Here is a 25,108-nt window from a genome sequence, read left to right on the forward strand (position 1 = left end):
CACGGATAGCACTTTATGTTGCACACATATTATTTTATGTGCTCCTAATAGCATGACTGAGAATTAAGAACAGTAAACACACCTATTTCAAGGAACCAATACCCAGTGTAGGTCTGTTAGCTTTTCCAAAAATCACACAGCAAGACAATGGCAGAAATGGGACCAGAATTGAGGTTTTCTGGCACTTGTCAATTGTTTTCATGAAATCAAAAATTAACTTGTAGAAAACATCTGAGATCAATTATTTTTGCAACTGAGACTCAGGGCTAAGACATTTTGCTTCCACTCATCCCAAACCAACTCTTAGGCATCAAGCTGCAGCACTTTTCTTCCTAATAATTTATCCCGTCCAACTTTTTAGCCCAAGAAGAACCTTAACAGATGTGAAAGGACTTTTGTGAAGATAGACTATGATTCACCAGATGGTCCATTTCCTGATGACCTGTACCTGGAGATGTCTTGGACTGTCTGCACCATGCTCTAAAAGTCACCACCTCAAAAGATACCACTAAGATTGTGTCATTCCCTGTGGATATGCAGCTTAATATTCCAGTTGTCAAATATCATTCAACAAATATTTCTTAAGCACCTTTTTTTCTAGGCTTACAATTTCTGTGATCATCGTGATATTTTAATGCCACTAACTCTGACATTATTAGGTTAGCAAAGTATTTTAAAATATGTCAGAAAAAGTATGCATATTAATTAAAATGTTCCCACATATAAGGCTTAAACTGAAGTCCCTGGGTTGATAGGAGACAAAAGACTTTTATTAAATACTATTTGATAGGTTAAGTATTTTAGTGTCTCTGCCAGTCATTGCTACAAAAGAATATTTATCGTCAAACATGAATTGGGTAAAAAGGGAAATATCACTATATTATTGTCTGTTAGTCATATGTACTAAGACAATAGCAAGAACAGCATTTTCAAGCAATGGCCATGCCCTCTTGCGCCCTGATCAGCAAGCTTGTTTCTAACATCAGGTTTTTACTGTTTCTCAGCATTCAGAATGAGATAGCTGATTCTTTGAGTGAGTACATGGAGTGTGCACCAACATGCCTATAGATTTTTGTATTAATGGAGATGCTCTTTAAATGGCATCTGGGCCCTTTTATCAGACCACTGTTAAAAGACTGCAAGTATACACTCAGCGTGGAATCACTGAGCATAAAAGCAGGATCTCCGCTTTGAGCAAACCTTCTGCTCACACGCTCACAGACTCTGGCAGTTGCCCCTGTCTCACATGGCTCAACATGCATGAAGTCCCTAGAGAAAGAGCTCATTCTTGTTCCCATGTTCTCACTCTTCTTTAGCTTTGCTCTAATTATAAACTTTTAGAGAAAATAAATGAGTCTAGTGAATACATGAAGGTGATAGAAAAAGGATGAAGCTGATGAGTAAGGCTGGTGGTAGGTTGGAAGAGTTGTTGAGATTTAGGAAGCAGTTGGGAACGCTGGTACCTATATATTAATGACTGTGCCCATCGGATTGAGAGGAATGAAGGGCAGGGCTGAGAATTCAAAACTTAGGACATAAGCATGTGAGAGCTAGGAACCCATGTGATGGGTGGATAATATGCGGGCAAGTGGAATAAAGCAGACTAGAAATCATCTACTGGCTGATAATCCAAGGACCTGGAGGTGAGAGTAAGATTAGAGGACTTGGAAAAGCTCAATTCCCAATTAGGCACAAGTGGTTGCTCTGTAGGCAGAGAAGATAAAGAGACCAGGGAAAAAGATGTGGAGGCTGGTTGAGAGCCTGTCAGCAGCTCCCTGTTCAAGGACGGGACTCTGCAGCTGTCAGAGTGTCTGCCTGTGGGGTTATGAAGTAACTAGAAGCATGAAGGGGGCTTTTCTGTGCTGGCTCCCTAATCAGGAAGGGGATGTCCATTCAAATCTGTGGAGAAGGCTCTCACACCCTCCACCAGGCTTCTCGTGGGCATTTTCACTTCTGCTCTGAGATCATGGGACTTTTGCCCTCTCCTACCCACTTAGATTTTATTTCTTTTGGTATATCAGAGAGGTTTAGGATCTTCTCTTGTGAGTTTCTCCACCTTGGTTATTCTCCAGCATAAAGTCATTCTTCCTGTTGGTAGTATTACCCGTGGTTGCCATGGAAGTGGGGACTAATTACATCACACAGGAGGGGAGACCTGCTAGGGAACCCTCAAGGACACCGAATGATTTCAATCATTCAAATTCCCAGTAACTTCTTAGAAGACATGTATAGGTTTTGATCATTAAAAACCTTTGACTTTGATTTTGAAATTGGGATGTATTTACTGGATAATGGAATTGTAAAAGCAAGCTGCTCTTCAGCACACACTGGAAATTCTCAGAACTGGGATTTTTTTTTTTAAAAAAGATATACTTCCACCATTCTGGTTTCTGCCCTCAAGAGATGAAGAAAGCGGGCACTGTGATTGCTTGGTTCTAGTTATATAAAACCTTAAGTGGACTGGTAATCCTTTGGCAGTTCATTATCAGAATCTCCTGTGTTTACCTTGAGACTTCCTGAGGGGCAAGATGGCTTTATTGTCCTTACCCAGCTAACTCTGCTTCCTAATCCCAGCTTAGCTTCTGACTTCTCTGCTGAGCTTTAAGCATTCATTTAACCCAGTGTTTCTCCAGTGCCACTGGAGTCTAACCTACCTTAGATTAGGAAGCGAATGGAATGAATAAAGTGTTTTAAAACAAGAGGGCAACTCTTTATAACACTGTAGTGATTAAACCTGAAAAAAAAATCCAAGTAAATATCAGGGTCTGATAAATGATTCTATCTTCATTCTTGCTCAGAGATGTAGAGCAATGCTCTGAGAAAGGATCTTTCCTGTGGTACGCCGTCGGCTTAACTAGGGCAGCTCTTCCCTCTCTAGAGTCACATGACAAGTTATTTCCCAGCACCATTTTCTGGTCATTGCTGGCAGTCATCGTTTCTCTTTCTAATGTGGACTTGGTCTAGGGTAGAAAATGGCCAGAGAAGATTTTAGAATTTAATGGTACAACAGATATGAAGGAGGAAGAGACCGTGAATCAAAGAAGGCAGACAGACTGTAGATGGAAGAGGGAAGGAAACAGATTCTCCTCTAGAGCTTCCAGAAGGAATGCTGCTCTGCTGACACCTTGATTTTATCCCATGAGACCCATTTTGAACTTCTGACATCTACAACTGTAAGATAATTTGTATTGCTTTAAGCCATTTAAGTTTGCATTTATTTGTTACAGTAGCAGCAGGAAACTAATACATACAGCACTACCAAGGCTCTCCCCTCCCCCCAGTCAGACTGCTCTTGTTGGGCTTCCCTGGTGGCACAGTGGTTGAGAGTCCGCCTGCCGATGCAGGGGACACGGGTTCGTGCCCCAGTCCGGGAAGATCCCACATGCCACGGAGCGGCTGGGCCCGTGAGCCATGGTCGCTGAGCCTGCGCGTCTGGAGCCTGTGCTCCACGGCGGGAGAGGCCACAACAGTGAGAGGCCCGCGTACAGCAAAACAAACAAACAAACAAACTGCTCTTGTACAAGTCACCAGAGAGTTCATTACTGCAAATCCAATGATCATCTTACAGTGTCGTTCTTACTTGACCTCTCAGCAGCTTTTGACGTAGAAGACTTCCTCTTGAAACATTTATATACTTGACTTCCAGGAGACTAAACTGCACTGGATTTCCTCCTAACTCACTGGCATCTCCTTTTCAATCTCCTCTGTTGAATTCTCCTGTTCTTCCTCCCAAGTACTGAAAGTTGGAATGTTCTAAGGCTTAGCTCTGGGATATCTTCTCTAACCATACTTACTCCCTAGGTGATCTTATTTAACTTTAAAAACAATCTTTATAATGAAGACAGCCAAATTTACGTCACCAGTCCAGAAATCTCCCCTAGGCTTATATGTCCAGCTGCCTATTCTGCATCTAAAGTTTGTTGTCTAATTGGCATCTCAAACATGTCCAGACAAAACAATTTCCTTCTCCACAATCCTTGCACCTCCCCTGCCATCTCTATCCATACCTCCCCTGTGTCTTAAGCTAATAATCTTATCTCCCTTTTTTTTCTTGCCAGATATTCAGTAAATCCTGATGGCTCTGCATTCCAGATCTATACCGAGCACAAGCACAGCATGTCTGCAGACTTAGACCAAGCCTCCAAAGGATTTCACTTACCACCCTGTGAGTGACATGGGCCGGGACGCTGCTGTATCAGCAGAACATACTCTGGCTGTTGTCTTATATCATGTGGAAACAGAAGTAGATGGGAGGTGGAGTTCCCCATAGGAACCCTGACCAGGACCCTCTTCCTTTTCAGACATGGACTTTCTGGGGAATAATACTGGAGGGGCGGGGGGCTGTTTTTAACTGTGGCAAATGTTCTGCCAGAGTTCCTTCAGAACACAGCCTCTACTTACAGCAAGTTAAAAGACTGGGTGGGAGTATGTATATAGATAAAACTATAATTTAAGCTTCTTGAGGTTGGGAATCATATTTCAAATTTGTCTTGTCACCCCATGAATAATTCTTGATTTTGTATTTTTTATTTGAACTCAGCATTAGAACTCATCTGGGGGCCCAGTTTTCAAGTATATGTTCAGTTATGTCAGGAGATTTTAACCTGTGGTCCATAAATGGAATTTTGAGGGTCTATGAACCTTCTAAGATTGTACACAAAATTTTATGGTTATTTGTGCTTTCCTTGGGAAAGTGTTCATAGATTTCCTCAGATTCACAAAGTGTTCTGTTTCCTAAAGGCTGAAAACCACTGAGCTATCCAGAGATATCTAGACTGTGGGTCCTCTCTGCCCAGAAGCGCTGGGGTAAAGAACCAAGGAGGCATGGGCGAGGGGTTTGTAACGTTGAGGACAAAGGGGGGCCTTTTGATGCTGATGTCCCCACAGGTGACCTTCTTTACTCATTAGGACTCACCTACCTCTGCCTAGCCGCCCAGCAGTTTCACACCAAGCTTACGGGTGGGAGAGAAAAATCTGAGACTGGGGCCTGAATTTAGTGATGGACAACATGTGGCATACTGTGAGTGAGGAAGAAACTGGAAGGTTTAGAGTTTCCCTTGACATTTTGACTCCCCAGCAAGCCCCCAGAGAGGGCTAAAAGGCCTTCCAGGTTGTCCAATCATGACCCACATGCCTGTCACAGCCAGGCTGGGACACAAGGGGCATAGCAGCCCTCCTGTCTATGTCATTCACTTGGCAATAATAACATACCGCTGCATGACACCATCTATGTCAATGTCTTGTATTAGCATTAACTGTTATTTGTATTATTTCAACGTTGTGTGTGTAAACTAGGCTCCACCAGATTTAAGGTTGCCAGAAGTCAAAACCCTTGTCAAATGTCCATCTTGGTGTTAACCCTTATAGCCGGTACTTAATCATTATTTTATTTCAAGTGAATAAATGACAACACATTCAATAACTAGGTGGCTGGATTTGGTATTTGCTCTGATTTAAAGAGCCAAGGCCTATCTCTTAAGAGCAGGTTGTTTTGAAATCTCCATTAATATAAATGAAGCCTTTCCAGTTCTAAAGCTCTGTGATCATGGATTGAGAGTCTTACGTGATCATAACTATTTATGCAGTCCTCGGTAGTTTATAAGGTGCTTGTATGCACTTGCTCAATAATCGTGTACTGATCTCAAATGTAGAGGGCCTCTGGGGGGGTTCTCTGATCTCTTCCCTCTCCTTTAGGGAAACCTGAATGGTTTAGGTTGACTTCCGGAGAAATAAGTTCCCCCACCTCCCTTCAGGTTAGGATCTGAGCGTTTCCTCAGTTACTGAGTCCTCTTCCTGCTCTTTGAATCTGTCTGTTCTGGTTCTATCTTGAGTAGTCATTTAGATAATGCCTGAGGAGTTAATGTTTTCCTGGCAAAACCTGGAGGAGTACTTTGCTATTCTTTCCCTTCTTTCTTGAAGACTGGAGAACAGCTTAGCAATAAAACAGTCCGGTTGATCTACTTTAAATAAGGCAGCCTGCCCACGGTTGATGCAAATATTACACTGATGTTACTGTTTGGTTTGAATATATAACAAGGATAGAAAAATGTCCATTAGAGATGATAGTCAGCTTTGAACGATCTACTGCAACGGCAAGTCTAGAATGAGCTAGAAGGGTTGGGTTGGGAGGAGCCCAAAGACTTGATGAATCATGAAGGTTTTAGAACTACACTGTGTCAAAGGGGAGAGTGGTATTTCTTAATCTGACAAATCCTACTCATAAAACCCAGGGCAGCAATGCAAATGGCAACAGGGAGAATATTCCAGAGCTAAGGCTAGAATAGTAAACATAAAGACTGTTGTGAAATGAAAGAACCTTCAGGAAAGTATGACGCTGGCTGTGTACAGCAATAATTCTTATATTGTGGAAGAAAAAAAGGAGCAATACAGGAAGTGATTCATTTTAAGATCAGGCCCAGCCCTGCATGGAAGCAACTAGTACCAGTGACCTCCCATCCTCACTTTGGCTGCCACAGTGGTGGTTTCTGGGTATTTACTCATTTGAGTTGTCGTGGAAGGACACTGTTAAAATGCAGAAAGTGTCAACAAATTAACCCAGTAACAGCCATTTCCATATTCTTTTATACTAGTATTTAAAAAGTCAACAGAGAGCATTCCTTGAGGTAATAGACCAGGAGTATTTGATAGTGAGGACAGAAAATGTCCAGAGTAAGGGACACAGTTTGGGGAAGAGGGATGAGATGCAGTCACGAGCACACTGGATTTGGAGCAGACACCATAAGGAAGCATGGACGTTTGGGGATGACCCCGTTAGGAGCACCCAGTGCTGGTTTTGCTGATGCCAACATTTTCACTAGAAATGGCTCCATTGGGAGTTTCTCCAATTAAATTAACAGAATCACAGAAGAGTCTGTGTCTGACCCAAGGCAGGTTGCCTCTTCTTTTCTCTTTTTCACTGTCGTTCCACATTTTTGGACCCTAGCCCCTTCTCTCTAAGGGATTCAGGTTACTTGATTGACCAAAAGGCAGAGAGCAGGGTCAAAAGAAACCCCCAGGTTGTGAAGGCACACGAATATTTTATGTTCTCTGTTGTATATTATCTGCCTTGCTAATTAACTGATAGATATGACATACATTATCAAGCTATCTGCTTCCAAAATTACCAAAAGTCCATATGGCTGTTTAGCAAGGTCACAAATGCTGGGCATCACCATCACAACTATTTGGAAGAAATCTAATCTTACTTCCATGTGGAAAATGGTACCCCAAAGAGGTAGGAAGCTTGTAATAGTTGTAGGAAAACTACTAGCTGAGCTAACAAAACCTTGAAAAGGTATTTGATATATGTGTTTGGCTCCAAATAAAAGACACTTTCAATACTCTGCCTTTTTATTTTAGTAACATCCAGCTCAGTCAGTTGTCCCAAATCGCTTCATTTTCTTAAGTAGAGTTTTGGCTTATTAGCATACAGATGGGGATTTTGGATTTTTTTAAGTGAGAATTCTCACTTTGCTTTGTTAATCAAGCAGTGACATCCTTTTTGATTGCCTGGTGAATTATGAAACTAGACTGAACCACAAGTTCTGCACTTACTATAGTACAAGGCAAGGAAGAGTGAATTATGAGCTCAGTGGCCCCAGGCAAATCACTTAACCTTTTTGAGTTTTTATTTTTTTTAATTTGGAAAAATTCAGGATTGTAATTGTTATCTAAAGAAAGTTGTATGAATTAAATGGGCTCCTATTTGAGGAACATACTTAATATACTCTAAGTGCCATAAAAAGCCACAATATTCCCTGTGTAGGGGTTTCAGATCAACGTTAATGGGAAACTGGGAAGATGAGGAGGTGATCTGACAAAAAGAAGCTGGTAGGACGGGTCTCGGGGAGGTGGGACTTATTAAATATATAGTTTTTGGTCCTGAACTCTAAATGAGATCGGAACTTGTATACCTTAGTTAATTAATTAGTATCTCACTGAGCACATATTTAAAGTGAAAGTACATTTTTCTGAGGGGTGGGGGGCAGGGCACATGGTGGACTGAGCTGCTTTTCCAAATTGGTAATCATGTGAGTTTTAAGACAGTGGAAAAGTTGGAGGTAGAAGAAAGTCTGTGAACCTGAGGAGCCTTGATATGCTACTCCCTTGTGACTTCCCCCTGGTTTTTTTTTTTTTTTTTTGCGGTACGCGGGCCTCTCACTGCTGTGGCCTCCCCCGTTGCAGAGCACAGGCTCTGGACGCGCAGGCTCAGCGGCCATGGCTCACGGGCCCAGCCGCTCCGCGGCATGTGGGATCTTCCCAGACCGGGGCACGAACCCATGTCCCCTGCATCGGCAGGCGGATCCTCAACCACTGCGCCACCAGGGAAGCCCCCCCTGGTTTTTAAATGTCATTGGCTTCACAGACTCTCAGACCTCCTTCTGAATTCCTGACTAATGTGGAAATACATTTGTAAATATTGAGAAGCGGAGCAAGTACTTTGATTACTCTGTGCGTGTGGTGCTGATGACTCAGACCTCCTTCATCCAAGGCCTGGACAGTCCTGCTCCAGCTCTGCTTGTCCAGGCCACTGTTACTGGTATTCAGATACAGTGCCCCGAATAACTCAGAACAGGTTCTGGTTACTCTTCAGCCCCTCAAAAATAAATACATGAATAAAAACCCAAATGGGAAGCAGCAATGTGTAAATCATCTGTGATAAATAGTTGTGATCAAGTGTTAGCTAAGAAGCTGCTTCTGAGCCGTGAGTTATTCTTTGGACATTTGGGTGGATTTTTTTGAGGTATAATTGACACGTATAGCGTATTAGTTTCAGGTGTACAACATAATGATTTGATATTTGTATGTATTGCAAAATGTTCACCACCACAAGTCTAGTTAACATCCAGGGTGGATTATTTTTAAAGCTTGCTTGATTCCATTCCTAGATAGGAATTCATTACATGTTATTTGCTGAAGTTACTTCTCTTTCAGGACTGCAGGCTCCAAGAGTTTGCTTGCCCTTATGGTTTCATGTCTTTTCAATAACTTCATAAGCAACTTGGCAAAGAGTCTTGCCTGGACATCCCATCTGCTCTCTGTATCTCCAGTTACAGCACCGCTTTTTGTTCATTTCGTATTCTCAAAGTGTTCTTTAAATAAATAGCGACGGGATGAAGAGGGAGGAGTGAACGGGATTTTGGGGGTTGAGGAGCAGTTTGGAAACATAAATAAGGCACTTGGAGTTCTCAGAACAGAGGTTATTGCCGTTCTCTATTCACTAAATTTTCCTTTCACTCACCATTGCATGATTCAACCACACTGGAAAGATACCATCTAGGGCCTTAGGGTAAACGAGTTCTCGATCGTAGAGAAAGAGGATCCAGAATGACAAAAATACAAACTGGAAAATAGAACACAACAATAGTATCATTAGGTTTATTTTCAATGAGTGCTTCCTAAGATAATCAAGGAAACGTAGCAAAATAAAAATAGATACCAGTTTTAAAGATACATTCCTATATATACATAACGAAATACTAAATGAAGGAAAAAATTATTTATTGTAGAATTACAATACCCAGTCTCTGGGGATTTCAGAGAGTTAGGGATCAATTATTTGTCATTGTGGCAGGCAGAGAGGATGTAGATAAATAGGATTCGCAGACCATTTCATTTTAACCAATGACTTCTCTCTTCTCTGAGCTTTACCAGGAGTGCTGAGAGCAGCCACATGGCATGGCTTGAGTCTTCCACTTGCGTTGCCCACTCTCTAAATAGGCATGGCAAGGGGAAGCAGGAAGGCTGGGGCGAGGATAGGTGACAAGCTCCCAGGGTAATTCACAAGCTAGTTAACAGAGAGTTGGATCTCCTTATTGCTCAGAACTTTGGATTGATCCCCATCCTCTTGTACCCCTTGGCTATCTTTTCAAAGTGTCTGGCTTCCATGCTACAAAATCAATGGAGAGATGGGAAAAAATAACTATTAATCTTCTAACGATCTTCTTAAATTCCAAAGGCTCAATTTCTAAGTCTTAAAAAATGAATAAACTCCATTGATACAAAAAAATCTTAGCCTCTTTAGAAGATTTTTGGGGGTGGAGGAGGAGGTGTCCTGCAGAGTAAAACTGGAATGCCAGTACTCACTCCGTTATCTGCGAGTTCATTATTAGTGTTTGGAGAGTTTCATTTTGGATTTAAGTTTGAGGTCTCAATACTATAGGAAGTGGAATGATGACGGGTAGAAAGAGGTAATCATTTCTAATTATAGGCCCTGCTGGGCAGCCCGTGTGCCTGGTCTCAGTTTGTTTCCATTCTAACTAATGAATGAAAACATGCGCAATGTTGTAGAAATGTGGACAGTATCAGCAACAAGCCGACTGTCCCTTGCATATATATGTCTTGCTTCTTCCCAATGTCCATTCATTCCACAAAATGCGTGAGTCACCCACCATGTGTCCCACACCAGGTATTTCAAACAACCTCTCTCTCCTCCATTTCAAAGTGTCAACTTTGAAAGTTTTCATACCTTTTTTTTTTAATGGTTTCCACTTGCAGAAGTAACAAATGCTTATTGCAGCAAGTGAAACAAGATGTATGAAAGGGAAATTAGTCATCTGCCTCCTCAGCAGCCTCCATTCCCATCACCCTGATGGAACCAAGGTCATCGCAGTTGTATTTTGGTTAAGAAAGGTCCTTCAGACTTCCCTGTTAGACAGTAATAAGGATCTTGTATCAAACGTTCACAAAGGTACAAAAGCTAATGATAAATCTTGTCAGTTAATGTGCCTTATTTCCCGAAGACACTGGGCAGTGCTATGCAGTCCTCAGGCCATTTATGCAAATGCAGTTGCCCTGGATTATAATAATGGGCTCCTTGCTGCCCAGGAGAAGTGTCAGTCCATATGACATGTGTATTATATTACCTGCACATCTTTGTAAACTTACTGCAGATATCGGAAAAGCCAGCGTGGTGAAAAGCAGGTCTCTGAAGGCTGTTATGAACTTAATGTCTTTTTTCCCTTCAGCTCTTTTCAGCACATCTTCCAGACAGGCCACCCCGTAGAAAAGGGCCTGCAAGAACTAAATTCATTACAACAAATGAGGACCTTTTCATTTCCTTTAATTAATACATTCTTCACTGACATGAAGCACCATCCCTCGGGGAGCAGTGTTGATTTGGGAAGGAGGGGCCGCTGGCTGTTTCGGTTGGGAGCCAGTTCGAAGGTTGGTCTTGCAACTTGCTGGGCCCTGACCTTGATCACTAAAACCGATTGTGTAAAGTTGTTTAGGGGATAATAATGTGTACAGTATTTAGCATAATGGACTTGAGCTAAAATGGAAACAGAATAGAGTCAGCTTAAAAGGAGAATGTAATGAGATAGATAGCTTGGCTGCACAGAGGTGGGAAAAGCCAGATAAACAGCACAAGGGCAGAGCACCAGACACAATGGTAGATATATTCTGGCCTCTTCCTAGGAAGAAAAAAAATTTTAAATGCCTAGTGTTGCAATCTCATTAGAGAAGCCAGAATCAGCGTCAAGAGCCCCATGAAGGAGCTCTGTGCTCTGCTAAGGGAGACCCACAACATGGCACCTTGCCTTTCTGAGGGAGAAGCTGGAGGAGCAGGCCTCTGAGGACCTCACAGAGACAGTCTGTGTGAGGGAGTGATTTAAATCCACAGGGCTACACAGCAAGCCGTGGGCTCGGGTGCATCTCTAGGTACCTGAGGGCCTTGGAGGTAAAAAAGAAGCAGGGCCTTTTTCAAGGACACAAGATCACAATCAGAACAGACTTTGTCCATTCTTACAGTGTTCCACAAACCCACGGCTTCTAATTTAAGGGTCACAAGAGTACAGAGTTGGAGTTGGTTTTGAGTTACTGCTTCAGAATCAATCCTATTCCTTGAAAGCTCTGACTGGTACAAAAGGAACAGCCTGGACTCTGCTGTGAGTCTGAGTCAGACAAGTTCTGGAACCTGGGCATCTGGACTAATGATCAACCAAGTCGGCTTTTGGGGAACAAGCTCGGAGCTCTGAACCCTAGGAAACCTCTCGCAGAGTTGGCCTCCTGCCACTCCTCAGGCTGAAGGGTGGGCAGGAGAGGACACAGAGGTGGATTAGGCCAGCGAGGTCCCCACGGGGGTCCTCAGACCAGCAGTACCAGCATCACCCCAAAGCTTGTTAGAAATGCAGGCCCTCAGCCCCACCCCAGACTATGGAATCAGAATCTCTGGGAATGGGGCCCAGGAATTTGTTTTTCAATAAATTCCCAGGTGCTCTGTATATATGCTAAAGTTCTAGAGCCACTGGATTAGACATAAATTTATCACTTAAAAATCTTACTGACTACTCAAAACTATAATAGCTGACTTTTTTTTTTTTTTGTAATAGCTGGCTTTTATTGATTTCTTGTTATGTGCTGGCCACTGATCTAAGCTTTTAATTTCTTATAACAACCTTATGAGGTAAGTCCTATTATTCCTTCCCCACTTCCCATTTTACAGATGAGGAAACTGAGGCACAGAGAGATAAATAAACTTGTCTAAAGTCTAATGGTTGATAAATATCAAGGCCAGGATTTGAAACCCAAAGTCTGCTTCTTGAGCCAGACTTTAAAAAAACCACACACACCATGTGATGTGTCAGGTTTCTAAGAATAAGGATAAAGCACCGTGGGAGTTCAGAAAAAGAGACCATTATCTCCAGGTGGGAGAATTTAAAATGACTTCAAAAAAATACCGATGCCTGATTCTCACTCCCAAAGATTCTAATTTAATGAGTCTGGGGGTGCAGCCTAGGCTTCAGGATCTTAAAACATTCTCCCAGGTGATTGTAATCAGGGCAGCCAAGGTTGAGAACCACTCGCCTAGAGGAACTTCCATTTGGAAATGCAGCCCTGGTAGCCTCCAGGGAGGCGGGGCTGCGGAGATGAGCCCACGTGGTGGCTGAGGTTTCTAAAGAGAGGACAAAGGGAAGCGGAGAGAAGTGGGAAGCGGATAGGAAATGCCCTCCTCTAGGGACAGAGGGCTAGGGGGAAGCGAAGTAGCAAAGAATGATCAGATGGTAGAAAATCAGGTATGTGCAAGAACCCCATGGCCCTGAGGGGGGAGGAAGCTTCGAGCCAGAAGGGGCCATTCCAGGGAGGGTGGGCTACAGTTTTAAATGCCATGAAGAGGCTGCCACCCCAATACTCGTTGTTTACTTTTGCCGTTGAGCGCTGAGCGCTGCAGAATTGGAGTGCAGTCTTTGCACCGAATGCTAGGAGAAGTCTCCTTCTCTCCCCTTCTTCCCCAGCAGCTCTCAGCTCACCCCTGAGGCCATAGCAGGCAGCTGCTGGAGTTAGGAAGGGCAGACGAGGGGCCTGGGCCCCGGTGAGGAGGCCTGCACCTTTCTATCAACACAGCAATTAATCCACACAGCAATTAATCTCCCACTGAGCGCTGAGTGCCTGCCAGGTTTTCCCTCCTTGGGGAGAGGCCGCCTCCACCCAGCATGTGAAGTCCCTGTGACCGCTTTCCTTAGCGAGAGCTTCCTAGCGTCAGCATGAGTCAAGCTCGTCCTGACTTTCTCTTGCCTTTCCCAGTCGCAGAATGTGGAAATTGGACTGGGGAAAGAACACATTACTCAGAGCCTCCGTGGCTTCTCCTTCACCGATAAAAATTTGCTCCACACCACAAACTTGCCAATCACTTCTCCCCCTCTCCCCTCAGCTCACACGTTATTTCACAGGCATATGTCACTTTGGAGAGATGCCAGCTGTGTGCGTGAGGCAGCCTTGTCTCCATCGATGTTAACCCACGTTGATGCGCCATCATCTGTGTCAACAAGGAATATTTATGAGCCCCTGCATAGGAGCCCGGGGGGGGGCGCTCGGGTGTTGCCAAAAGAAATAAACAGGCGAGAACTAGGGCATAGAGGATCCACACAGCAGAGCTGGCGAGCAAGGAGAGGGAGGTGGCATGGGCTTACTCAATGGGGAGGCCTCCTGCAGGGCCTCAAGGGCAGGTTTGCATCAGCTCACAAAACCAGACACTGGTCTGCTCATTCTCTAAGGACAGTACACGGGGATGTTTATAAAACACTCACAGAAGGAATAGTCAAGGGGGAAAATGGCAGCTGTTAGGGACTGAATTGTATGCCCCCAAAATTCATATTTGAAGTTATAACCCTCAGTACCTCAGGAAGTGGCTGTATTTGGAGACAGGATCTTTAAAGAGGTGATTAAGTTAAAATGAGGACAGTAGGGTGGGCCCTAATCCAGTAGAACTGGTGTCCTTAGAAGAAGAGGAGATTAGGACCCAGACCCACACAGAGGGTAGACCACGTGAAGACACAGGGAGAAGGCAGCCATCCACAAGCCAAGGAGAGCGGCTTGTAGAAACCAACCCTGCTAACAACTTGATCTTGGACTGCTGGCCTCTAGAACTCTGAGGAAGTTTCTGTTGTGTAAGCTCCCCAGTCTGTGGTACGTTTTTATGGCAGCCCCAGCAAACTAATAGAGTAGCATTGAAAGAAGATAGCAACAACTGGCCTTCTTTTACGACTCTTACAGCAAAATTACTGTTGTTTACATTTCTCAACTATTTGGGCCGCTCAGAAAAGCAGAGTTAACGGTATCTTCTTGGTCAGGGTTTACTTCAGAGTTGCTGCTGTCTGATTTAATTTTTTTCTACCAGTTCTTCCCTAATTCCATCTGTCCTTTCTTCTGAAATACTGCTGATCTAAGATTGTTAGCTGTCTTCCATTTTTGTTGCTAGCTGACAAACTTACCACCTGGGAGAGCTTAATTTACATTTTTTTAATAACTAGTGCAACTTGAGAAACCATAGCTAAAGGATGTTTCGTTTTTACATTCATATGTCTTCACAAAATTCACAACAATCTTGAAAACACAGAAGCTTAACCTTTCTAAGTTGTCAAGTTTATTTTCCTTGCTCTAAGCCAGAATCCTCTTAAACTATCCCAGGAAATGAGAATTTCTTCATTTAAAAATAATTCCAGAGAGGGAGATTCCACAAGTTTCCTGAGCAAGACATTACAACTCTGACTGAATGAGTCAAGTAATCCAACGCCCAGCTCAGCTCTCTGTGCCTGACTCAGACAGGCCGGGACTTTCTCAGGTCTCGCCTTCAGAATGATGCAACACTTGCAGTGGAGATTAATTCAGAATAAAACAGCAAATGGGGACTCATTGTGATGAGCATTTTGTATAACTGTGGTGGTAAGGGTGGTGGCATCTGGGACAGGTAGAGGAAGTTTGTCAAATATATCTGTATTATATGTAATATTATATTTCAGACATTATTCATGTGCATTGAGCTTATGAAACAGATGAAAGAATGAGATCAAGAACATGGGAGAAGAACTGATATGAAGAACACAAGAAAATAAAGAGAAGAAACTAAGAACATTGAGGGACAGGTTGGAAGGAAGATTTGTAAGAATGCTTAGCCAGTGTTGTATAGCTGATAACAGCTGGCTTCAGTGTAGCAGTAGGATGGCCGTGCGGTAGGCTGTCTTACGGGTGGGATGGGGTTCTCTAGAAAGTGGCTCTTACCAGTTAAGAGTTATGTTCTGATCATTTATTCATGCAGCCAACATTCACAGAATGTCTCTTAGGTGCCAGAAGTTAGGCATAATACAGACCAGGGCAGGTTCTATGTTAATATGTCTTTATTAGGAAGAAGAAGAGGCGGCAGAAGAGGAGGAACCTTTTCGGTACATTTACCATTTTACGTTTTGTAGGCCAGGTTCCTTGGGAAACAGAATCTGAGATGCTGAGATCTGCCTGAAGGGTGTTCATGGAGGAGTGCTCTCAGAACATCCATGAGAAGAGGGAGGGAGGGAGGGAGAAGGACTGAGCACCAGGAAAACCGGAAGGGCAGTACAGTTGCATGGGATCAGCTAATCCCCGAAGGAGCCCTGGAGTTGAGCTGTCCCTTCAGAGTTGTCCTGGAGCCCAGCCTTTGTAGCCCAGGTCAACCAGTCTTTGCACGCAGCAACCTCAGGGAGGTCTTAAGCCTTGGTCCAGGTAGCTCCCTTCTGCTGAGGACAGTTGTGGGATGAGAGCTCAGCTAGGAGTCACCAGCAGGCAGCACCCCTTCTCCCAGGAGCTGGGGAATGAGAACCTTGATGCTGAGGAGGTAGGGGAATCTGTGTGCCGCACCACAGATCCACTACATATGAGGCACAGAGGAGTTAGGTAACTCACTCAAGAGCACGTGCCAAGTGAGTGGCACCCAGGCAGTCTGGCTCCAGAAGCTAGGCCTTCAATCACTAATCTTTATACTGTGCACGAAGAACCTACCAAAACGCTGTCATGGTTACTCAGTAAACCACAGCTGTTTTATTTTGGGTGCTGGTGGTGACTCTTCCCTTCTCTCAGCCCTCATTCTTTCAACTATCTGAGAGGTAAAAACAGTGATCTTAAGCATTTTTGTGGAATAGACAGTTAAGTGTATTTCTGAGTCTGCTGAGCTTAAGAGTTCCACAGATGAATATATTAACCCGATGATGGAAATTAAAGGTTGGCCCCAAGTATCGCAGTGGGTTCTACATACTATAAATGGATCCCTGTCCTCTCACTGTTCATGGGCTACCTTGGAGTTTGAACGATGGAACGTCCCCAAGGATCTCTCAAGGATCTCTCTTCCCCTGGCCCTGCTTTGCCATCCCTGAGGACCTATGTAATGAAGTGGCTGTTGTCATCCTGAGAGCTTGACGATAATAAGGTCAGAGCTGCCTGCGGCTTGGGCAGCTTTATATGAAGAGGGGAGGGCAATGTCGTGCCTCTGTTGGTGAAGTGGGGGGAGGGAAACAGGGAGGGGCCCGCCCAGAATCTCCCCCGGAGATCCCAGTTATGAGGCACCACCTCTAACCATGTTTCAGAAGGAAGTTTATTTTTAAAAAGAGGAAAACCCAGCAAACTCTTATGAATTCTGCAAGCCGATTTCAATTGTAGCTGAAAAATCCCTCTGTCCCCTCTCCCCAGCTTGCATTCCCTGGGGTCAGGGACAGTCCCTGGGTGGAAGTGGAGTGGATGGAGAGGAGGGAACACAACATTGTGGAAGACCCAGGCACTGGAAGCCTGAGCCAACGTGAGCACCCGAGGATGTCCACAGCACTGCCTTGTCTCCTTGCCCAGCTCCTGGGGGCTACCGCATTCAGCAGGATTCACTGCCCTCTGCCTGAGCTTGCAGACTCTAGCTCTAGGGCTTCCCCAGTGCCTGAGGGCATCCACCTAGGCAACTATTATATAGGGAAAGCATTGACTCCACAGTGGTCCTCCTCTAGCTGGGAAGCTGAAGTGTGAAGCCTGTGGAGGGAAGTACTTGAGCAGTGAGGCAGTTGGGTGACCCTTGCCTGAATCCATGACCCACCACCCATGGTGCTCAGTGAGGGGACTGATGTCCCCCAAAATTACCCTCCCCTCTGCACCATCCTTTCTGTACTCAAAGATGAGATGGCTAGAAGCTCACCAGCACTCTCCTATCTCCTCATTCCGTTTTCCACTTCTTACACCATTCTGAGTGCTTCCCTTACGTCCTTTGTCCCTTACGGTCACTCTGTGGTTATGCACTATTTGACAGATTTGTAAATAGAAGACAAAGAAATACCCAGACCAGGGTCAGTAGGAGGTGGAACTGAGGAACCATCCCAGAGAGCTCATGATCTTAGAGCTCCTGCTTATACCCACTAAGCTCTACTGCCTTCCCTCCCAGCAGGGAATTGGCTGCCTCTTCCCTGGGGTCAGTTTACTCCTCATTAGACAGAGACTCACATCTCTCCTCTTCTTTCTTTACTCTCCTTAGGCACTAGGCAGGAATTGGTCGCCATTCCTCAGTGGCACCCCCACTAACTCACCTCATGCCCCAGGCATCAATCCTTTGAAGCCCCTGGGGTAGCTTCAGGAGGAAATGGGGCCCACTTAGAATGCTGACTTGGATTAAGTTGGACTTTGTTCTTAGGGGCCATGACAGATATTCAGCCAACTAGAAATGAAAGCTGTTTAAAGGGGCGGGATGTAAATTTCCTGGAAAGCAGGATGGGGTACTGACTTCAATATGTTTACATAAAATAAATTTAAGAGTGTTATAGCAAGTTATGAGACCTCTGTGACTTTGTAAACGCAACCATTAACTAATTATTCGTTAGTTAACACTAATTAATCATTAGGAAACACAACCATTAATCAGCCCACAAGACCTCAAGAGCTAGAAATTTTAAGGCGTAGTATTTCACGTGATGTCACGTATTTGAAGTCTGACCTTAAATCGATCCTCTAAAACACATTCAACCCATCTTCACCAGTTGGAAAACGTTGCATTAAGTCACAATTTCAGGATGACACCTAACAGCAGAAAGGAAACAGCCATAGGGAAGCCCCTCTCTGCCCATTTCAAGGGCCAGAAGATGTCAGAAGAGACTATACTGCTCAGGAATACAGAAAAGTGAGGTCAAGGCCAGTCAATATACCAAGGCACCCAGCTTTTATTATGGGGATAATCTGCGCCAGCCACTGTGGCAAATACAGTGTGGAATCGTAGAACGTCAGGGCTGGCAAAGACTTAGGAGACAAAACTCCTGTTTGGGAGCCACTTACAATTTGATTGAAATGTTGAGAATCACATGTGGGTGGAAATGAGAAAACAATACTATACATAAATAAGCGGAGACTGAGAGAAGCCGTAAAAATTCAGGGAAAGGAAAAAACGAATTTGGGCTAGAGTTGCTCAGCAGAGACTTTAAGGAGAATATGGGATTTCAGGTGGTCTGTGAAAGCAGCAGGTGGTGTAGAAGCAGGTAGGCCTTTCATTCAAGGATAGTGTGAATATGGGTAGAACAGTGACAGCAAAAGCCTAGGGACCAACAGTGGAGAAGACACAGGCCTTCCTGGAGAATAGACCAACCTTCCTAGGGAGGCGAGCGCCCGAGTGAGCTCTTAAATCAGGTGAGCTCTTAAATCAGGAGTTTAGATTGGTCCTGTAAGGTAGGAGGGAGCCCCTGTGGTTTCTTGAGTAGCTGACCACACTTCTCAAGCAGGCTTATGATGTTTGAAGCGAAACAAAACCCAGAACAGTTCTTTGGGAAGATTAATCTGAAGTCTGAGTGATGGATGGACTGATAATGGGAGGACAGTGAAGAGGTGATCTGGTCATCTAGGTACCAACTAATAAACACCTACAATGAGAGGGGCAGTAAGATTGGGGAAGAAGGCATGAACCTAGTAAGAGGGAAGACATAGGATCTGGTGGCTGATTAGTCAGGGAGTTAACACTGGGAAATAAGTATCCTGGACAGATGAGTGTCTTTTTCCATTCTTGGAAATATGGTGCCTCTGGGACATGTAACCGAGCTATAATTAAGAAGCCAGGGAGATGGGGTTTGGGAGTCAGTGATGAATCTGCTGTTAGCCATGCTTAGTGTGAGGGAGGACAACCATACTAGAATTTGGATTTGATTAGATCATCAGTCCTGGCTGACACTGCTCTCTTTACCTTGACTATTCTTAATGTGAAGCTAATAGATACATAAAGCTGAGACTTTTACTGTATGATTCTAATTCCACAAAATCATTTTTTGTTATTTTCTATTTACTTGTTTTCTCATAAAATTCTATTATTGAAACAAGCCATCACCTTGATATTTTTCAGGCACAGTAGAACTGTATTCAGGGCTCAAATCTCAAAATCAAAAGCCAGCAAGTTACCAGAGAGGAGGAAGCTGAACTTCCAGGCTGCTTTGATTTGAACCTTCTGAATTTCCTCTCCTTAGCATTACAGAGAGTCATCTTCTTTTTTTTTTTTTTTTTTTTTTTTTACCATGCATTACCTCTGCCTAGGATTATGACGCCAAAGAACTGGAATACTTTGTCTAGTTTCTGAAATCAGATGTTTATACGGTACCCTACATTTAGGTTAAAAATCTCAAAACTTTAATTAGCATCCCCAAAGGCTGCAGCATGTTTAGCTTTTAACTCTAAAAATAATTTTACATATTTCCAAAACATTTTTTAAAAACCTATTTTTCTCCCATTCATTCACACTTCATCACTTCATTCATCAGATTGTGGTCAGCTGGGCTAGGGAGACAGGAAAGGATCAAGTGATGTGATTGGTTTGTAAATAGTTGAAAATGTGTATTTGCCATTTGGTTGGGTGATTTGTCCTTTAAGATGGAGCCTGAGCCTATAAAAAATTGAAGTGGGATCCGAACATGGCAAAATGTATTTGCTTTTCTTAGATAAATCTGTTAGTCTGTGTGTGCTGTAAAAGGGCATTATTCCTCCACTGGAAATTGCACTTCCCACGCAACATACACCACTCTGCCTTCCCTCACAGACTTCCCCAAGCAAAGTTCAAAATTCCTCCTGCATATGTAGTCAGTCCCATGGTGAAACCATTAGTTTAGTTCCCCACTTGGGCTCATCTGAGAAGAACTTCAAGACAAGATTCTTTTCAAAAGAGCATTTAACAAGTAGCACAAAAGGTAGCTATGGATAACTCCCAAATGGGGTTTCTCAGAGCAAATTGTCAAGTAAAAGAGAATGCCAAAACTCACAAACAAACAGTGAAGAAGAAAGACAAATATTGGAATGTTGTACTTGATAAAATCCAAAGGTGTTATGTGTAGAGGCACTGATATTACAGACAAATAGCTTGCTTCCTGATACAGCCGAATGGACTTACCAGATTAAGGAATGTTAAGTACTTCCATTGTCCACCATTTAGAAAGACTTCGGATTTCCGCGGATCCTCTCCTTGTTGTGAGATATAAAAATTGAGGAAAATATACCAGCTCAAAACAAAAAAGTGGTATATGCACGTAGAAGTCCTCGTCATGGCTAGCTCTGACCAGGGGACTGTAACGGTCTCAAAGTAGCTTCCCTCTGGTGTACTTCCGCAGGTGACAGCGGAAGTCCTATGGCAGGCCGGGCCAGAGAAGGAGAACTGTGTAACACACCCCTCTGGGATTGAGCGTTCCAACATGGCTGAATTTTGCTTCTCTCATAGGCTCCTTTCCTGATAAACGTGGGAGACAGGATTATTGCTGATTTTCAGATGCCTTCACTTAGATAATAGCAGGTAATCTGCAAATTTGCATATGTTTCAGTATTTAGGCTTTGAAGAGGGCAGGGAGCAATGTAAGAAGTGCACTTTGCACTATTTGACTGGGTCGGGGCATGATTAAATGACCTTATCGTTAAGTACCAGAGAACTCTAATGAAAATACCTAGGGTCATGGTCGTATTTTCTTTTCTTGGGGGCAGAATAAGGAAGTTGCCATAATATATCTTGAGAGAATGAGAAGCAGGTTGACAGACCAGGAGGGAGAGATTGTGGGCGTGTTTATCGCATGGAGGGAAGTAAATATTTAGAAAGGGGAAGGGTGTTGTAATCTTGCTCCTAAGGTCTCTGAGGCCCTATCAAATCTGAAACAACCTTTGATCCTCTAGGGAGCAGCCCCAGCGTTTCTGTTAGTTGTTTCCCCACCCCCACCGCCCCGCAGTTTTTTATCTATACTCTAGAGAACCAAGAGTTACTGAGAGCTGTCCCAGACACTCCATTTAAACAGGCATTTCTGTTCCCTTGGAGGGAAGCATAGCAAGTGGTCTGTGGCGAAAGAATCAGGAAGAGGTGTGTGGTCACTACCCCAATATACCTGAGTTCAGACGTTGCTGGGAGAGAATGAGGGTCTCTGCATTGCCTTGGAGAGGACAAGAGTACGCTTAGGCTGGGCAAAGTTGTCAGAACCGGGCCCTGCCTCAGGCTCAACAGAAGGGACCTTGTGACATCACCAGCTTGTTTCCCTGGGCAACTGACTCAGAGGGTTTTGAGCAGATCCCCAAGGGAAATGCTCCTGATGCAGTTATGTAAGTCTGTAGGTGGTGCTGTTCAGTGATTTAATCAGGGTTTACAAGTACTGGGAGAAAGAACTGCAGGCTACACATGGAGTACAAAACAAAAACAAACCTACCTCCTAAGTCACTGGATCCCAAACATCAGGAACTGTAAACGGGGGTAGGGCAAGCCTGAGCCAACAATATAGGGTCTGCATTGTAACCATTCCCAAAGGAGAGGATGGTCTGCGAAATGAGAGATGGAAAATGCTGTACACAACTCCATGGCCTAAGTTAAAATGGTAAATAACAATAGCGGCTAATACTTTTACAGTACTTACTGTGAGGCAGGCGATGTTCCAGATGCTTTGCGCATATGAACTCAGTTAACACTCTAAACACTACTATGAAGTAAGTACTACTGTAATCCTCATTTTCAGATGAGGAAATTGAAGCCCAAGCTGGATGCATTCAAAAGCTGGTAGGAAGCAGGCAGAGCTGCAGGCTGCGCTCATAACCAGTGCGCCTGGCCACAAAGAAGCACACCCTCAGACTCCCTTTGCAATGCTTCTCCACTCCCTGCCAAGCCCCTTTTATTCCTCTACCTCTCCCATCAGAAAATTCTCTCAGGAAAGGATCAGTTATGTTTTAAAACTTGGTGCATATATGAGGTACTGTGCTATATGTCTCCCAGGGTGTTTTCATGGTAAGCATCATTATAGATTTAGGGATTTTTATCCCTTTATACAAAATCCCAAGCATAGGTCTGCAGATGGGTAAAGAATTGAGGAAATATTGGGAAAGGAGAGGAGACAAAGACCTAAATCTCCCTGGTGTTTCCCAGGGACCTGGCCCAGCTGTTTGTCCATCGCACACTACATGCTCACCATAGCGATTTTGCTGACTTTCATGATTTCTACCACTGCTTTCTAGTTTAGGACCCAGAATTTTATACCTCTAATCCCAGCCCTCTCCCCATCTCCATAAAGCTTCAAACATATCTTTGACTGCTTGTTAGACATTTCCTCAATTAGTTAGATGCACCTCAAACTCAAGATGTTTAAAATGAATTCAGCACCTTGCCCCAAACCTGAGTATTTACCTCTATTCTCCATCTGTGAGTATGGCCCTGTCTTCTAACTGGGAGTCTTCCTTGTTTCCTCTCTCTCCCTTACTCCTCAAATCCAACTAACCACCAGATCCTGCTAAATTCATCTCCCAAGTCAAGCTCAAGTCAGTGCTCTTCTTTCCATTCCTTCTACAACTGACCTAGTTCAGGTCTTCTTCATCTCTTTCCAGTACTTTAGTAACTGTCTTCTAACTGGTTTTCCTAATTCTAGTCTTATCCCCCAACTCTGTTCTTCACAAGGTCAGGGAGTGATTCTACCTAAAATGCCAGTCTTACCACATCTCTCCCCCGCTTAAGTCCCTTTACTGCATCAGTATCATTAACAGAATAACATCCAAATTCCATAACTTGGTGAACTGGCCACTCTCAGCTAGCTTTGATAGTCTTTCCTGCCTTACTCTTGTCTCATAGTTGATGTTTGTCCTACAGCACCAAATTGGCATAGTTTTCCAGTCACAACTGGCTATGTCATGTCCTAGTGCCTTTACTCTTATTATTTCCTCTCCCTGATGGCCTCCTCACAGCATGTCTTTGACTGGTTATTTCATAACCATGTTCAGAAATGCAGCTCAGCAGTTTCCTTCTCTAGAAACCCTTACCTGAACCTTTCCTCAACCAGGCCATATTAATTAGCCACTTCTAGTCTCCCTTAATACCCTGTGCGTCTCTGCAAATTGCATGATGATTAGTGTCTTAGTCCATTCAGGGTGCTATAACAAAAACGCCATAGATTGAGTAGCTTGTAAACAACAGAAACTTATTTGTCCCAGTTTTGGAGGCTGGGAAGTCCAGGATCAAGTTGCTGGTAGATTCTGTCTGGTGAGAGCCTGCTTCCTAGACAGTCATCTTCTTGCTATGTCCTCACATGTGGGAAGGGGCCAGAGATCTCCCTGGGACCTTTTTTGTAATGACACTAATCCCATCATGAATGCTCCAGCCTCATGACCTAATCACCTTCCCTCCTCCTAATACCAATACTTTGGGGATTAAGATTTCAATTCATGAATTTTGGAGAAACACAGTCTGTAGCCATTAGGATTTTATCTTTTTTTATGTGCCATTATCTCCCATTATATCCCAAACACACAGAGATGGTATGTTTGGATTCCTAGAGCTTAGCATATTGCTAGGCACACAGTAAGAACTTAATAAATATTTGTTGAATAAATGAATGTGTGCAAACCAGGTGTGGTCGTCTATTGAGCCTTACTATAAATAGCTGCCTCATTCATTAAAAACCTACGACGTTCAAAATGTTCAGCTGCTGGGTTCTGGGGAGGAGGTGGAATACTAACATGAGTAAGACATAGGCTAATCCCCGTAGGAACTCACAGTCAAGTGGCAGAGACAGATATGTAAACAAAAAATTACAGCACAATGTGATAAGTACTGTAATAGAGGCATGTATAACATACTAATGGAGCCTAAATTATCCTGCAAATTATTCTGTCATTCTAAATATGCAGAAGATGGAGTTAAAGATGAATGCATTGAGTAAATCATAGGAGACTCTCGATGTCATGTAGGAGAAGGTAAGAATTAATGTAATCTCACTGAGTAAAGTTGTGGTAACCACCAGCACAGGTAACAGTTTTGTCTGATGGAGATTGTAACCCATTCCTTCTTCGGCCAGTCACAGAATGATGAGGTACAAAGAGCAGGGGCTCAAACCTGGGCTTGAGTCTGCTGCATGACCTTGAGCTGGCCAGACATCAGCCTCATTGGGATGTTAGTTAGTTCCCTCAGGTGTGAAATGGGGCTCAGGGAATCTGGAATGTTGATTGTCTCTCTTCCTAAAGCCAGGACATCTACTGGGCTAAAGGAGTAATTGATGTGGGCTAGCCTCTGAAGAGATTGGCCGGGAGTCCCAAGCCCACACCGATACACACCCGCTCCAGCACATACTGTAGAGCCAACCATAGTGGAAGGTGTTGGAAGACCCTTCACAGTGATGACTGCAGGTAGCACAGTGGAGAGAAGGAATTAAGGATGATGGAGCCCAGAATTCTTGAGGTTATGGTGAAAAGGTTGAGGGAGTGTGGTTTCATTCTGGCACAAGGGAGAGACCCCTCCCACTGATGGTGCTGAACAAACTAACCGGTAAATCCCAGTCATTTTAAGCTTCAAGACAAGACGTGTTGGTGGGACTTACCTGTATTCCACTTACCTTCTTAACCTACAGAGAACCATGTTGAGACG

At 43.8% G+C, this 25,108-nt stretch overlaps 1 protein-coding gene across 2 annotated transcripts in view; it reads right to left on the reverse strand.

Moving 5' to 3' along the window:
* ADTRP (androgen dependent TFPI regulating protein) overlaps nucleotides 1–20,915 on the reverse strand; it is a 69,802-nt gene extending 48,887 nt beyond the window's left edge. Inside the window, exons 1-3 of one of the 2 annotated variants that reach the window (XM_027128369.1) lie at nucleotides 20,630–20,915; nucleotides 10,888–11,022; nucleotides 9,242–9,343 (exon numbers count right to left, since the gene is read on the reverse strand). In XM_027128369.1, coding sequence (XP_026984170.1) covers nucleotides 9,242–9,343; nucleotides 10,888–11,022; nucleotides 20,630–20,782 — 390 coding nt within the window. In that variant the 5' untranslated portion in view covers nucleotides 20,783–20,915. The remainder of the gene's footprint in view (nucleotides 1–9,241; nucleotides 9,344–10,887; nucleotides 11,023–20,629) is intronic. The other variant, XM_027128370.1, reaches the window with a different exon arrangement.
* Nucleotides 20,916–25,108: the final 4,193 nt, after the last annotated feature.

Source organism: Aethalodelphis obliquidens, unplaced genomic scaffold (assembly GCF_003676395.1).
Source record: "Aethalodelphis obliquidens isolate GAN/ISIS:26980383/991018 unplaced genomic scaffold, ASM367639v1 scaffold34, whole genome shotgun sequence".
Classification (NCBI taxonomy): Eukaryota; Metazoa; Chordata; class Mammalia; order Artiodactyla; family Delphinidae; genus Aethalodelphis; species Aethalodelphis obliquidens.